At 34.2% G+C, this 13,163-nt stretch overlaps 1 protein-coding gene across 1 annotated transcript; it reads right to left on the bottom strand.

Moving 5' to 3' along the window:
• Positions 1 to 4,936: 4,936 nt before the first annotated feature.
• Positions 4,937 to 6,207, bottom strand: LOC104096830 (rac-like GTP-binding protein RHO1). The gene is made up of 6 exons (XM_009603261.2): positions 5,956 to 6,207; positions 5,663 to 5,857; positions 5,513 to 5,576; positions 5,401 to 5,432; positions 5,205 to 5,308; positions 4,937 to 5,024 (listed from the first exon to the last, which is right to left on the bottom strand). The coding sequence occupies exons 1-6, from the start codon at positions 6,205 to 6,207 to the stop codon at positions 4,937 to 4,939; spliced, it is 735 nt and encodes a 244-aa protein (XP_009601556.2).
• Positions 6,208 to 13,163: the final 6,956 nt, after the last annotated feature.

The raw sequence follows: 13,163 nt of genomic DNA, 5'->3' as shown, positions 1-13,163 counted from the left end.
CAGATTTTGTGACTTTCTTATTGGAGAATGAGCCTCAAACATTTAAAGAAGCTATGACTTCTTCGGAATCATTATTTTGGAAAGAGGCAGTCAATAGTGAAATAGAATCCATATTGAACAACCATACATGGGAATTGGTTGATCTTCCTCCTGGAAATAAACCTTTGGGTTCTAAATGGATTTTTAAGAGAAAAATCAAAGATGATGGCACTATTGATAAATTCAAGGCAAGACTCGTAGTCAAAGGGTATAGACAACGAGAAGGTCTAGACTACTTTGATACATACTCTCCAGTTACAAGAATTACGTCCATACGGATGTTAGTAGCATTAGCTGTGGTGTATGGTCTTGAAATTCATCAAATGGATGTTAAGACGGCCTTCTTAAATGGAGAGTTGGAGGAAGAAATTTACATGGAACAACCTGAAGGGTTTGTGGTTCCAGGTAAAGAAAAGAAGGTATGTAGACTTGTTAAGTCTCTTTACGGACTAAAACAAGCACCCAAACAATGGCATGCGAAATTTGACCAAATAATGTTGTCAAATGGTTTTAAGATAAATGAATGTGATAAATGTGTGTACATTAAAAATGTTCCAAATCACATAGTCATTGTTTGCCTATATGTGGATGATATGCTGATAATGAGTAATGACATTGCCAACATAAATGCTACTAAGCATATGCTCAATAGCAAGTTTGATATGAAAGAATTGGGAGTTGCTGATTTAATTCTGGAAATTAAGATCCATAAGACTCCTCAAGGTCTGGCATTGTCACAATCTCATTATATTAAGATAGTACTTGAAAAATTCAAGCACTTGGGCTTTAAAGTTGCAAAGACTCCAATTGACGTGAATCTTGCATTAGCAAAGAATAAAGGCCAAAGCATATCACAATTGGATTATGCTCATGTGTTGGGATGCTTAATGTATATCATGAATTGTATACGACCAGATATAGCTTGTGCTATAAGTAAACTGAGTCTATATACGAGCAATCCAGACCAATCTCATTGGATGGCAATGAAACGAGTTTTGGGATATTTAGAACATACCCAGAACTTTGACTTGCACTACAGTAAATTCCCTGCGGTGATTGAGGGATACTGTGATGCAAATTGGATCACTGGTTCAACTGATTCTAAGTTCACGAGTGGATATGTATTCACTATTGGTGGAGGAGCGGTATCTTGGAAGTCGTCCAAACAAACATGTATTTTCCGCTCTACAATGGAGGCTGAATTCATAGCCTTAGATAAAGCCGGTGAAGAAGTTGAATGGCTCCGGAATTTCTTGGAAGACATTCCATTTTGACCCAAACCGTTGGCACCAATATGCATACATTGTGATAGTCAAGCGGCAATTGGAAGGGCTGGGAGCGTTATGTATAATGGTAAATCTCGTCATATACGACGAAGACATAAAACCGTTAGGCAATTACTCTCTAGAGGAATTATCACGATTGACTATATAAAGTCAAGTGATAATATGTCGGATCCACTTATAAAAGGCCTAACTAGAGAGGTAGTTGAGAAATCATCAAGGAAAATGGGGCTATAGCCGAGAACAAGTCATTGTGGCGGTAACTCTACCTAGAAGACTCCAGATCCCAAGATCTAGGTTCAAGGAGATCAAACAAAGTCATTAATGACGGTTCAACATTGTCAAATAAAATTTTAGTCCGTTCTCGTGATGAGACAATGTTCAGTACCAAGGATAAAGCATTAAGGCTTTTTAATGATTTTTAAATTTGATACGAGGTATATCAAATAGTGTATCTACAGGATGACACGTTTAGGAATCACATATGTAAGTGTGAAGTGTTAGCCGCTTCAAGGAGAACTTTGTAAGGCCAGTTCTCTACGCACTTATGAAACCAGGCGGTGTTCAAGGCTGAAATGAACACCAGAATGAGAACCAAAGACGGTTAAGGGTTGATTGTGTGACTTATGTTTGTCTAGGTATACACCAAAGATCGACGGTTCAAAGATATCAAATCTACCGATTGACCGAGTATATCCGACATAAGTTCACTACGGAAAGTTCAAAGGGAAACCTACTTATCCAGATGCGATTAATCCTTGCTTGCAAATCACACAGTTTTTCCATGCATACTTCCGTGATATAGCCATTCCCCATTCATGTGGGGGATTGTTGAGGTTTTTGTTATTTAAGATGAAATAGTCTTAAAATGAGGGTGAATGGGAAATGGAGGGAAAATAAAAATTTTGAGTAAATTTTTAAAGTTTCCCCTTCTTGACAATGAGACATTGTCCCATATTGGAAGAGAAAAAGATTTTTTGTGGGTATATATATAATTGCTCTTCTTGTAGCTCTTAAAGAGTTAAGAAGAAAACAAACCTCGCGCCGTCGTCGTCGTCGCTCGCTCGGCTTCGGCTTCGGATTTGGATTCGGATTTGGATTCGAATTTGGTCAAATGATCGACTGATTGATTAATTTTTTGGACCAAATTTATTTGTTAATAGTAAATATTAATGTAAGATTATCCTTATTTATAACGGATATGTTTCAATCCGTGTATTGACCATCAGCTGCAATAGCAGCCGCCTAATGCTTTTCCCACCATGGCCAAGTGCTTGCTCCACAAACAAGCCAGTGTATGCTCCACCATGGAGGGTGGAGGGTCGTTCATCTTCAAAGCTGACTGCTATAAATATGTGCAGCAGCTGTTGAAAAAAAAAAAATACCAAACTTAAAACGCTCAACTTTGGCTATACATTGCACTCCTTCCTCTCAGCATTTCTATACGATTTTTTGAGTTTCTACTCCTTTGTTCTGCATTGTTTTAACTTCAAACAAAGCAAACTGTAAGTGTAATTTGCTACCGAACTTTGTGTTCGCTGAAACACTGGGGTTTGAAGTACCGCTACACTAGTGTGTGATTCGTTCTATCCTGGGAGGAAATAATCCATAACCTTGGGTACTAGGAGGGGATTAAATTCCTTAAGGAAACAATGTGAATTCAGTGGGCTTGAATTAATTACTGTTTCATTACGATAACTTATATTTTCCAGAATTATTATTTACAAATACAGCAATATTGGAGGGACTAACAGAGACGTCTTCCTCAGAATTAAGCGAAATGCAGTCGGTCACTTCTTATGGAGCATAATCCGGAAAGGATCAAGGGAACACACCAAATTATAGTCACGATTGATTAATAAGATTACTCTTTTTCTATAGAAAAAAACTAAAGAATAATTGCATAGGCTAAAATCGGAAGAAACTAAAATGAAACATGGGAAGCCTATTTCATACACTTTCATAGATTTTTCTTTCAAATTTCCATTGTATAGACAACGCGTAAGAATAAGACTTTTTGGTAATTCTAGATTGTAGATCTTACAGTTGTTTAAGTATTCATTCACAAGTAAAATACATATTAAAAAAAAACGGTAAGATACAATAAATGCATGATAATATTTACTCTACTAATTAGAGATATTAAATTATTTCTTTGTTTTCTTTCTTTTTCCTCTTTATCACCTGCCATTAATTTGAATAAATTTGAAATAACTGCTTTAAATATAGGCAAATCTCCTTTTCTTCGGCAGGTAAAACATTCTAATAATACTCTATCGTCTCAGAAAAATATTTTTTTATAATGTAACATGTACCACCCTCCATATAAAACTCATAACAAAGAAAAGTAACCATATAGTCTGAAAATTCAACTAAATGACTCAAGAGAGGGTAGAATCGCAAAGTACATAGAAAAGATTTTCTTACGAGTCACGATATTATACAATCTTATTACTGATCACATATTGTAACAACACGAAGAATGTTGTGAGGAGAATACACCGCTGCTAAATCTCTGCTCTGATTTTAGCATTTTGATCAGATCTCTCCTCCTTTAACTCAAATTTGATTTCTCGCAATTGTCATGCTATCGTCCCGATCTTGTTCATCTGGAATGTGAGACCAATTTTTGCTTCAGTAATTTCAAGAAGAATACCATTTCCTAATAAGAGCTATGACTTATAGAATAGTTGTTAATGTTCATAATTGTCATTCATTCCCCGTTAATACCTACCATGAAAATTGTTGTTACAGAAAGCATAGCGTTTTTAGGTATAAATATTAGTAGAACATGTGAGTGTTAGAAACTTTTGAGCTTCTTCAACGGCTATTTGGGCTTTTATTTATTGTGTATTCTTTAATAATTAATGAGAAGAGTGAAGGAAAAATGCCAAAAAAATAGAGGAGATAATAGATAAATACAATTACTGGGCATTGGAAGGTGACTGCCACATCACCTTGCCAATTCCCAGCTTTATATAGATATATAGATTGTAATATAAGCGTTTTGTTATTGCCTGGTTTCATGTGATAATTATTGTTAAAGATGTATATTTTGTATATTGGAGAGGGGTTTTAAAGTATTCAGGAGACACTCCTAAAGTGGGCTTTTGTTTATTTTCTGTTGAATTATATTTTCTTGTTAGCTAATACTGACAATAGGGTTGAAGAACTTTTAATAATGTGATTTCGAGCTTTTGTTATATCTATGTCCAAGAAGTTGGTAATTAAAAGTTTTGTCTCGTACAATATAGTAGTAAAAATGTTTCCTTCTCCCTCTTTCACTAGCGGCATTCAATTGTGTAATGACCTTTGAAGATATTTGAAGATTCTTCTGTCTTATAATTCTTATAATGGGGAACTGATGAGGCATTAAATAAATTAGAAGGCTGGAGCTAACTACAACAATCATGATATGTAAATCATTATTTATCCCGTACTCTCGATAAGCATCAATGTTATTTTATTTTTAGAGAATATTCTTTAAATAGAAACTTATACATATAATTAGCCAGTACCACCGTATAAGGTGGTTTGAGTAATAAAAAATTGGCCTAAAAGATTTCTTTATGTTTGGTGCTTCGATACTCAACCGTACCACCTTTTTTAACACATTAGGCATATATCAATGCATTTACGTGAAAAAAGCTGCTCATTGCTAAAAGCTTGCCTTTAGGAGCTAGCGAAAATTGTTGGTGTAACCTAACCATAAATTGCATTATTAACCAAATATATTGAAATGTTGAGGCCTTAATTATATAGAACGCCCAGTCAACAAGAAACTATTGTGCTGGATTCATTGACCTTTTTAGGTTGTAAAAATCCATAATTCATAAGGGTAAATAAACAAAACTTAAACGATCACTTGAGCTTGCCACCTACATCAATCTTCCAATTATATTCACAATGGCTTGAACACTCCTTTCGTCGTCACAGTCACACTCGGCATAAGCTGTTGCTGCGGATTCATATGCAAGCGTCCTTCCCTAAAACATAAATAAAATATTTAAATCTAAAATGTAACAACAATCAATTTAAAATTATAAAAAAAGAAAAACTTGGAGAAAGAAATCTTTACCTGTGCAGTAGTAATAGTACGAATCGCTGCATCTACAAAATACCAGAATACTCTTAATGTAAATAAAGAAGTAAAGAATTAAAAGAAAATGTCATATTTCAAATCCACTTACCACTTTCTGTTCCAATTAAAATAATCGGAATATTTGCAGCTCGAACTTTCAAAAACGGGATCCACTACAAGATAATTCAAATATTTAGAATCATAACATAAAAAATATACTAAGAAAGATAAAACAAAAAACAAAGCTAAAAAAACTCACTGTCTCCGTGACACGATCATAGCTAGTTCTATCAGTCAAGGAGAAACAAAGGACAACAAAATCAACAGATGATATGCTCCATTCTGTCTCCACCGTATTCTCAGTGTCTCGCATTTCCCAAATGTTAAGAGTAGTTTCTTCTCCATTAACAAGCATCGTCTTACTCCATATATCAAATATTTTGGTGAGACAAGCCTACAACAAAACATTTATAAATAATGGGATGAAAACAAAAAGTATAAAAGATAAAATAATTTACACACTGTTAGCTGACTTCAGCAAATTATACGTACACTAGGATTGGCACCACAAATTCTAGTGGTTAACAGAGCTGATGGTTGTGCTCCAGCTGATGGTGCAGCTGCCACTGCTGGTGATGCCGCTGCCGCTGCTGGTGGTGATGCTGCCTCTGCTGGTTGTGCGGCTGCCTCTGCTGGTGGTGCCGCTGCCACTGCTGGTGGTGCTGCTACCGCTGCCGGCAACTCCAAATTCCCCAATATAATTATGTCTATAATACTCACACTTTTTTTGCTATTAACCATCATTCTCGTGACCCAATTAGTTGAAGCAAGAAGAAGGGGAAACACAGAAAAATCTTTATGTATGATGTATAAAGATAAGAAGGACCGTGCATCCCCTCGCCACAAGTACCTAAGAAGCGTCTCAAGGAGACGATAAGTAAATAGAATAACTGCAGCTACAATTTGACCCCAATCACATCCGGATAATGCTCCAAAAATGTGATACACTTTACAAATACAATGCGCACACCCTTCAACCAAATCACTTCTTCCTACGGGCATTGTTCGTATTTTTCTTTTACATTTGAGAATAATATCTATTAGCAGACAAATTAAAGCTAAAAAGGAGGCAGTTGTGGTCGCGATAGAATGTCTCTGAATTGTTTTGAAATCATGGGGGAACTGGCACCTCATTGCCACTCCCATTTCTACTCCTATATTCACTAAATATATAGCCTCAACAACTATTCTTAGTTTATTTTTTTTAACATTTTTCCGGAACATCTTGCCTATCACAAGCGCTTGAATTGCACATAAAGCGAAAACTACAATAATAGGTACTCCCCAATATATCAACTTGCGAATGCCATGACTGGGGAAATGGCCGTGGTTCGTCGGAGCGGGGGCTGGCGGTAGGCAGCTGCAGTTCATTTCACTGGAAGAGTAAAGAGCACTATCGGTTTCTTGGGAATGATGAATCTGCCACAAAAATAGCAATGCATTAAATAGAAGAACCTTATCAGTATGCTGAATACAACAGAAATCAAATGCAGGTTTACGTACCTAAGTACCAAAGTTAAAATGTTTTTCTCTAAATACTATGAACTCAAAAATGTAAATCAGAAAGATTCAGTCTCCTTCCATTTTCCCTACTTCTCTCTAGACTTCAGTCTGAAAACCCTTTTGAAAAACAAACTTTTTACTGCCTTTTCAACTTACCGAGAGATTTCCTTAACCTTTCAAGAGAAAAGGGACTGCTCTGAGCATATAAGTATAAAGAAAAAAGACACTAGTCTCTTTCCCTTTTCCCTACTTCTCTCCCTACACTTTGCTCTGAAAATCTTTAAAGAAAACTAACTTTTCAAAGCTTTTCTCAAACACTTTCGTCCACCTTTTAACACCATAAACCTAGAGAGTTCATAATAACACCATAACCCTAGAGAGCTCATAACTTGATCATATAGTGCTGGAGCTAAGAAATGTAATTTAAAAAGACCTTATTTCTTCCCTTTTGCCTACTTCTCTCTACACTTGCCTCTGAAAAACTCTAAAGGAGACAAAGCTTTCAAATGTTTAAGTTTCAAGCGTTAGCTAATGGGAAAAGGTTCCCAGAGGATAAATAGGGTAGGGAAAAGGGTGTAGAGCTTCGGATTTTATTTCACGCGCTTGCCGTTGAACAACTGGCATTTGTCGTTTATGTCTGATGAAACAAATTTTGTGAATGACAGAGACCAGAAAAACGACTCATTTCCCTTTTATATTCCCTAGCCCTGTCTGCTTTTATTATAGTTTCTTTCTTTCTTTCCCTTTTTGTGTTATCTGCATGTCCTTGTAAATTAATATCACTATTGCATTTAATGTAAATACTTTTGTCTCTGTTCACTCAAAGTATTAGTGAGGAGAAAGGGGAGTTGACTTGGTATGTTAAGGAAGGATAATAGAAACTGACTTAAGGGTTATTCATAAGAGAAAGGGGAGTCGATTTAGTTATGTTAATAAAGGATACCAATTTTTAATTCATCTTCGATGGGATTTGAAGGTTCTGAATATATGAGAAGGAGAAGGAGAAGAAAAGAAAAAGAAATAGTAAATGTAAGCAAAGATAAAGAACTGAAAAAAGACCGAGGAAATTAATTGTGGGAATACTGAGAAATAACGTTTAAATTAATATAGTAAAGAGGTAAATTACATGAGAGAAAATTATCAAGATGCAAAGCAATGAGAAAAGGATAAGGAAACGAAGGGTAGATAAACAAGGAAAATGATAAAAGAGAAAGGAACGTCAAAAAATATCAAGGTAATGAGAATAATAAATTAAAATTTTTCTGTTAGCCTTTTCTTTATTTATTTTGAAAATAAATTGAAGTATCTTATAACTTTTATCTTTTTACGAAAGTAAGTAAAATAACACTTTCACATAGATTTATTAAATTCCTAAAACGATAAAAATAAAATTACTAGAAATCTTGAGAAAATAATTAAGACGAGAGGGTCAAAATTAAACGTCAATCACTATAGATCTTGAGAAAATAACTAAGATGGGAGAGTCAAAATTTAGGGTATTATCATTTTTAGCCTACGTCCGAAACTATTTACATTCGGTGACCGAAAAAATGTATAAAATATGTATCATTTTGTATATATATACAAAAATTATATATATATTATACACTTTTTCGGCTATTATTTTGACATCGACTAAACAGTGTCATTTTTCCTCAAATTTTTGACTTAGTGCATCGAATTAGGTAAAATATAGACTAGAATAATCCTGGACCTGCTTATTAATAAAAAGTAATTTATTGTCATGACCCAAAAATCTCACCTCAGGCGTCGTGATGGCACTTAGTCTCTAAGACTAAGTAAACCGATTATAATCATAATTCAAGCCATTTTTTTAATAAACGAAACCAACAACGAAAATAATTTTAAAAACCTCCCAAGACTAGTAGTACTGAATCACGAACTCTAATTGAATACATGAAATGATCGCAAGTATCGAATACTCAATATTGTTTGAATAATAAATAACAGTACAATAAAATGGAAAGACTCTAAGGAACTGCGATGACCAAGCAGCTCTACCTTGAATCCTTGCGATCCCACTCTAACTCTGTCCGAGTCTGATATCTCCAATACCTGGCTCTACACAAAAATGTGCAGAAGTGTAGTATGAGTACACCACGGTCGGTACCTAGTAAGTATCAAGATTAACTTCAGTGGAGTAGAGACGAGGTACAGTCAAGACACTCACTAATCTAATAACCAGTACAATATGATATACAAAATAATAGAAAATAAATAGCAGTGATAGCAAGACAAATCAACTAATGATTTAAACAGCAAGGGAATAGGAATACCGTAAAATATTACTCAAACGAATAATAGACACATGTACAACCAATTAATCAAGTCCTTTCAATATACATCTTTTATCTATAAGTTTTTCAATAAAAGTCTCTAGAATATAATCCTTTTCAATAAATATACTTCCTTCAAATAAATATCCTTCCATTATAATTCTTTCAAATAAATATCTTTCGAATATAATCCTTTAAAATAAATATCTTTCAAATATAATTCTTTCAAGTAAATATCTTTCTAATATAATTCTTTCAAATAAATATCCTTCTAATATAATTCTTTCAAATGAATATCCGTCTAATATAATTCTTTCAAGTAAATATCCTTCAAATATAATTCTTTCAAATAAAAGTCACCTTGTGACACCTCATTTAACTTTCCTAGTGTGAGCAATATATTCAACGTATCACATCAAATGGCACGGCAATACCTTCGTGCATTTGTCTCATTCTCACCCAATATATATATATATATATAGATCAAATCAATTGGTACAGTAACACCCTTCGTGCATTTATATCTTTCTCACCATGCATACATATAATAGTACCAACTAGGTGGGAGAAATGCCAATAACAATAAAAGAAATAAAGTGGAGGCACACAGGAAGCAACAACGACTACAAGTCACATAGAAAATAAAAGTGCACAATAACATCTCAATATAAAGGCATGAATATATACACAACAAAATGATATCACAATATAATGTATGTCTCTCGTCCTCGCCTACACGGAAACACCCTTCGTGCCATGAATATATGATAATATAAAAATAATTATACGGCATCACCCTTCGTGCTTTTACTCTTATCCTCACCTGATAATATAAATAAATTAGCACGGCATCACCCTTCGTGCTTTACAGTCTCAAATGGCATGGCATAACCCTTCGTGCTTTACACTCTTCCTTACCAAGCACATGTATATCACTAACAAGCAAGGCAAGAAGCATAAATAACATCAAGGAGAGTGTTTAAACCACAACACAATACAACAATTCACATCATAATTTTTCACTGACCACAACCAAATTCCAAATATGTAGCAGAATCAATAAATTTCTCAACAAATAGCCCAAGGCTCCACAAAACGTATATAAAATATCAAAACAATCAACAGAGGTGAAAAATACTCAGTATAGGACAACACCTTCATCAATCCATATTCTTGATAATTATATTAACTCCTCAATTTAAACTTATTTAATAAATATTTGTAGATAAGGATTCCATCATGAATTTAATTCCAAGAAAAATATCAAATCAACAAACACACGTAATTCACATAAAATCCAAATGACAATAACACCAAGTTATTATATAAAATACAAACTTGACAAATAAGGAATGAGGCGTGATAATTCAAGGATTTACTAATGCCAACAATTATCCAATTTAATACATAAAAATGCCTAAAACTTTAAACCAATAAAATTTGTACATATAAGCATGAGTACGTACTCATCACCTCGCGTACACAACTTCCAATCACACAATTTACACATAAGACTCAATACCTAAGGGGTAATTCCCCCACTCGAGGTTAAGCAAGACACTTACCTCAAACTGCGTTCAATCAGTAAAGTAGTATGCCCTTTCTTCGATTTTTCCAACTCCGATCGGCTCGAATCTAGGCATAATTAATTTGATTCAATCAATACAAATTGTAGGAATAAATTTCCATATGAAAATATAAGTTTTGTACAAAAATCCAAAATTTAATCCAAAAATCGTATGTGGGACCCACATCTCGGAATCCGATAAAACTTACAAAATCCGACAACCCATTAAATTACGAGTTCACTCATACCAGTTTTATCAAATTTCAATATCGGATTGACTTTCAAACCTTCATTTTAAAGTTTTGAAAGATTTTTAAAAAATCTGATTTTTCTTCCATAAATTCACAGATTCATGATGTAAATGAGTATGGAACCATAAAATATAATCAATATAGGATAAGGAACACTTACTACAATGTTTACCCGTAAAAATCGCCCAGCAATTGCCCAAACCGAGCTCCCCATCTATTTTTATGTCAAAAATGGCCAAAACACCCGTTTATAGAGCCTATGGTGTTTTCGAGCGTCACCGGTAGCATGGGGCGCTGCCTGTGGCGCTATTTCCAGTACTCTTAAATATTCCAGCGCCAGGGCTAGCGCCCCACAAGTCATAATTGACTTAATGGAGCTATTCCCATTTTCGGAATCAAAATCCGACCTCGTTATCAAAAATTCACCCTTCGGTCGGACTTTTTCAAAATCTTATATTTTCCAACTTTCGCCTAAATGTGTCGAAATATCCTATGGACTTCCAAATCCAAATTCGAACATACGCCTAAGTCTGAAATCATCATATGAAGTTATTGCCATCATCAAAATCCTATTCCCGGTTCATTTGCTCAAAAATCAACTCTCCAGTGAACTCTTTCCATTTAAGCTTCTAAATAAGAATTGCTCTTTTAATTAAATTTCGAATCTTCAGTAAATCAAACTCGACCACATCCACGGGTCATAATACATATTACGAAGCTGTTCGAGACCTTAAGCCACTGAACGTAGCGTTAATTCTTAAAACGACAAGTCGAGTCGTTACATTTATACATGAAAAAATGTGACTAAATTAGTTGCCTGCAATTTATATCTTAAATATTCAGGTATCATAATTTAATAAAGTGAAGCGCGAACAAATAAACTAAGTTTCTGTATAATCTCACAAAATAATCCAATGTTGATTTAATATTATATTAAGCTCAACATTAGTTATATGAATATTATTTCCTTTACGTAGTTAATAATGACACACAATACTAACTAGTCATGCAATAATTATTTATTGTTATGCTATTAATAGAACATTATAATTGCTTATGAGAAATTTTACCATAGAATTTGTCTTTTCTATAGTGCAACAGTCCAACATTATAATTGCTTATGAGAAATTTTACCATAGGAAATTGAAATAGGTATGTTATGTCATTTATGACTTGTGTGAAAAATTTGAGGTCAATCGGACTTGATTCGATATGTTTTGGCATCGAATGTAGAAGTTGGAAATTTCATAATAGACTAAAGTTTCAAGTGAGTTCGCACAAGACCTAACTTCAAATGAGCATAACTCTCATGATACGAAGTTTTATATGATGTATTACCTATCAAATGAAATATCTTTGAGTCTAGTTTCTAATGCTTCAAACTGTTCGTCATTTGTACATTTATACAAGAAGTTATGACTAAATTACCAAAGGTTAGAAAAATGAGATTCTGCGACAATTCTGCGATCACAGAATAATTTCGTGATCGCGAAAGTGCTTCTGCGACCGCAAACTGGTCGCATAATGGACCAGAACAGCTCAGTTCTAGGCATCAATTTTTGCGACCCGCATACCCATTATGCGGTCCATTATGCGACCGCAAATCTATTTTCGGAGGGTTAATTTTTCTATTTTCATAACCCGACCCCATTTTAATAAATAGGCTTTGGGATTCATTTTGGAGCAAATATATGACATTTTTAGAGAGAAGGGAGAGTGTTCTAGAGAGAGGAAGAAGCTCAAGTGCTTTGTTCATCAAGATCTTGTTCAAGCTTTGAAATCCAACAAGGAAATATCACAAGATCTTCACCCAAGAGGTAAAGTTCTAACCCCTAGTCTTTAATTTCGAGTTTAGGTAAAGATGAGTGATTAAGAGTATGATTCTTGGGTGTAATAGTATTATTTATAGATATCAATAAGGTTTAAGGAAAGATTGTTGAGTTCAAATGGGTAAATATTGGGTTGAAAATAGTAAAAATATTCAATGACTTTAATATAAGATTTTGAGGTCGAGTTGTTATCGGAATTTGATAAAATTGGTATGATTGAACTCGTATCGGAATGTGTGTTCGGATTTTGTAA

Source organism: Nicotiana tomentosiformis, chromosome 4 (genome assembly GCF_000390325.3).
Source record: "Nicotiana tomentosiformis chromosome 4, ASM39032v3, whole genome shotgun sequence".
NCBI lineage: Eukaryota > Viridiplantae > Streptophyta > Magnoliopsida > Solanales > Solanaceae > Nicotiana > Nicotiana tomentosiformis.
Note: the sequence above shows the minus strand (reverse complement) of the source record. Positions and strands in the feature narration are given on the sequence as shown.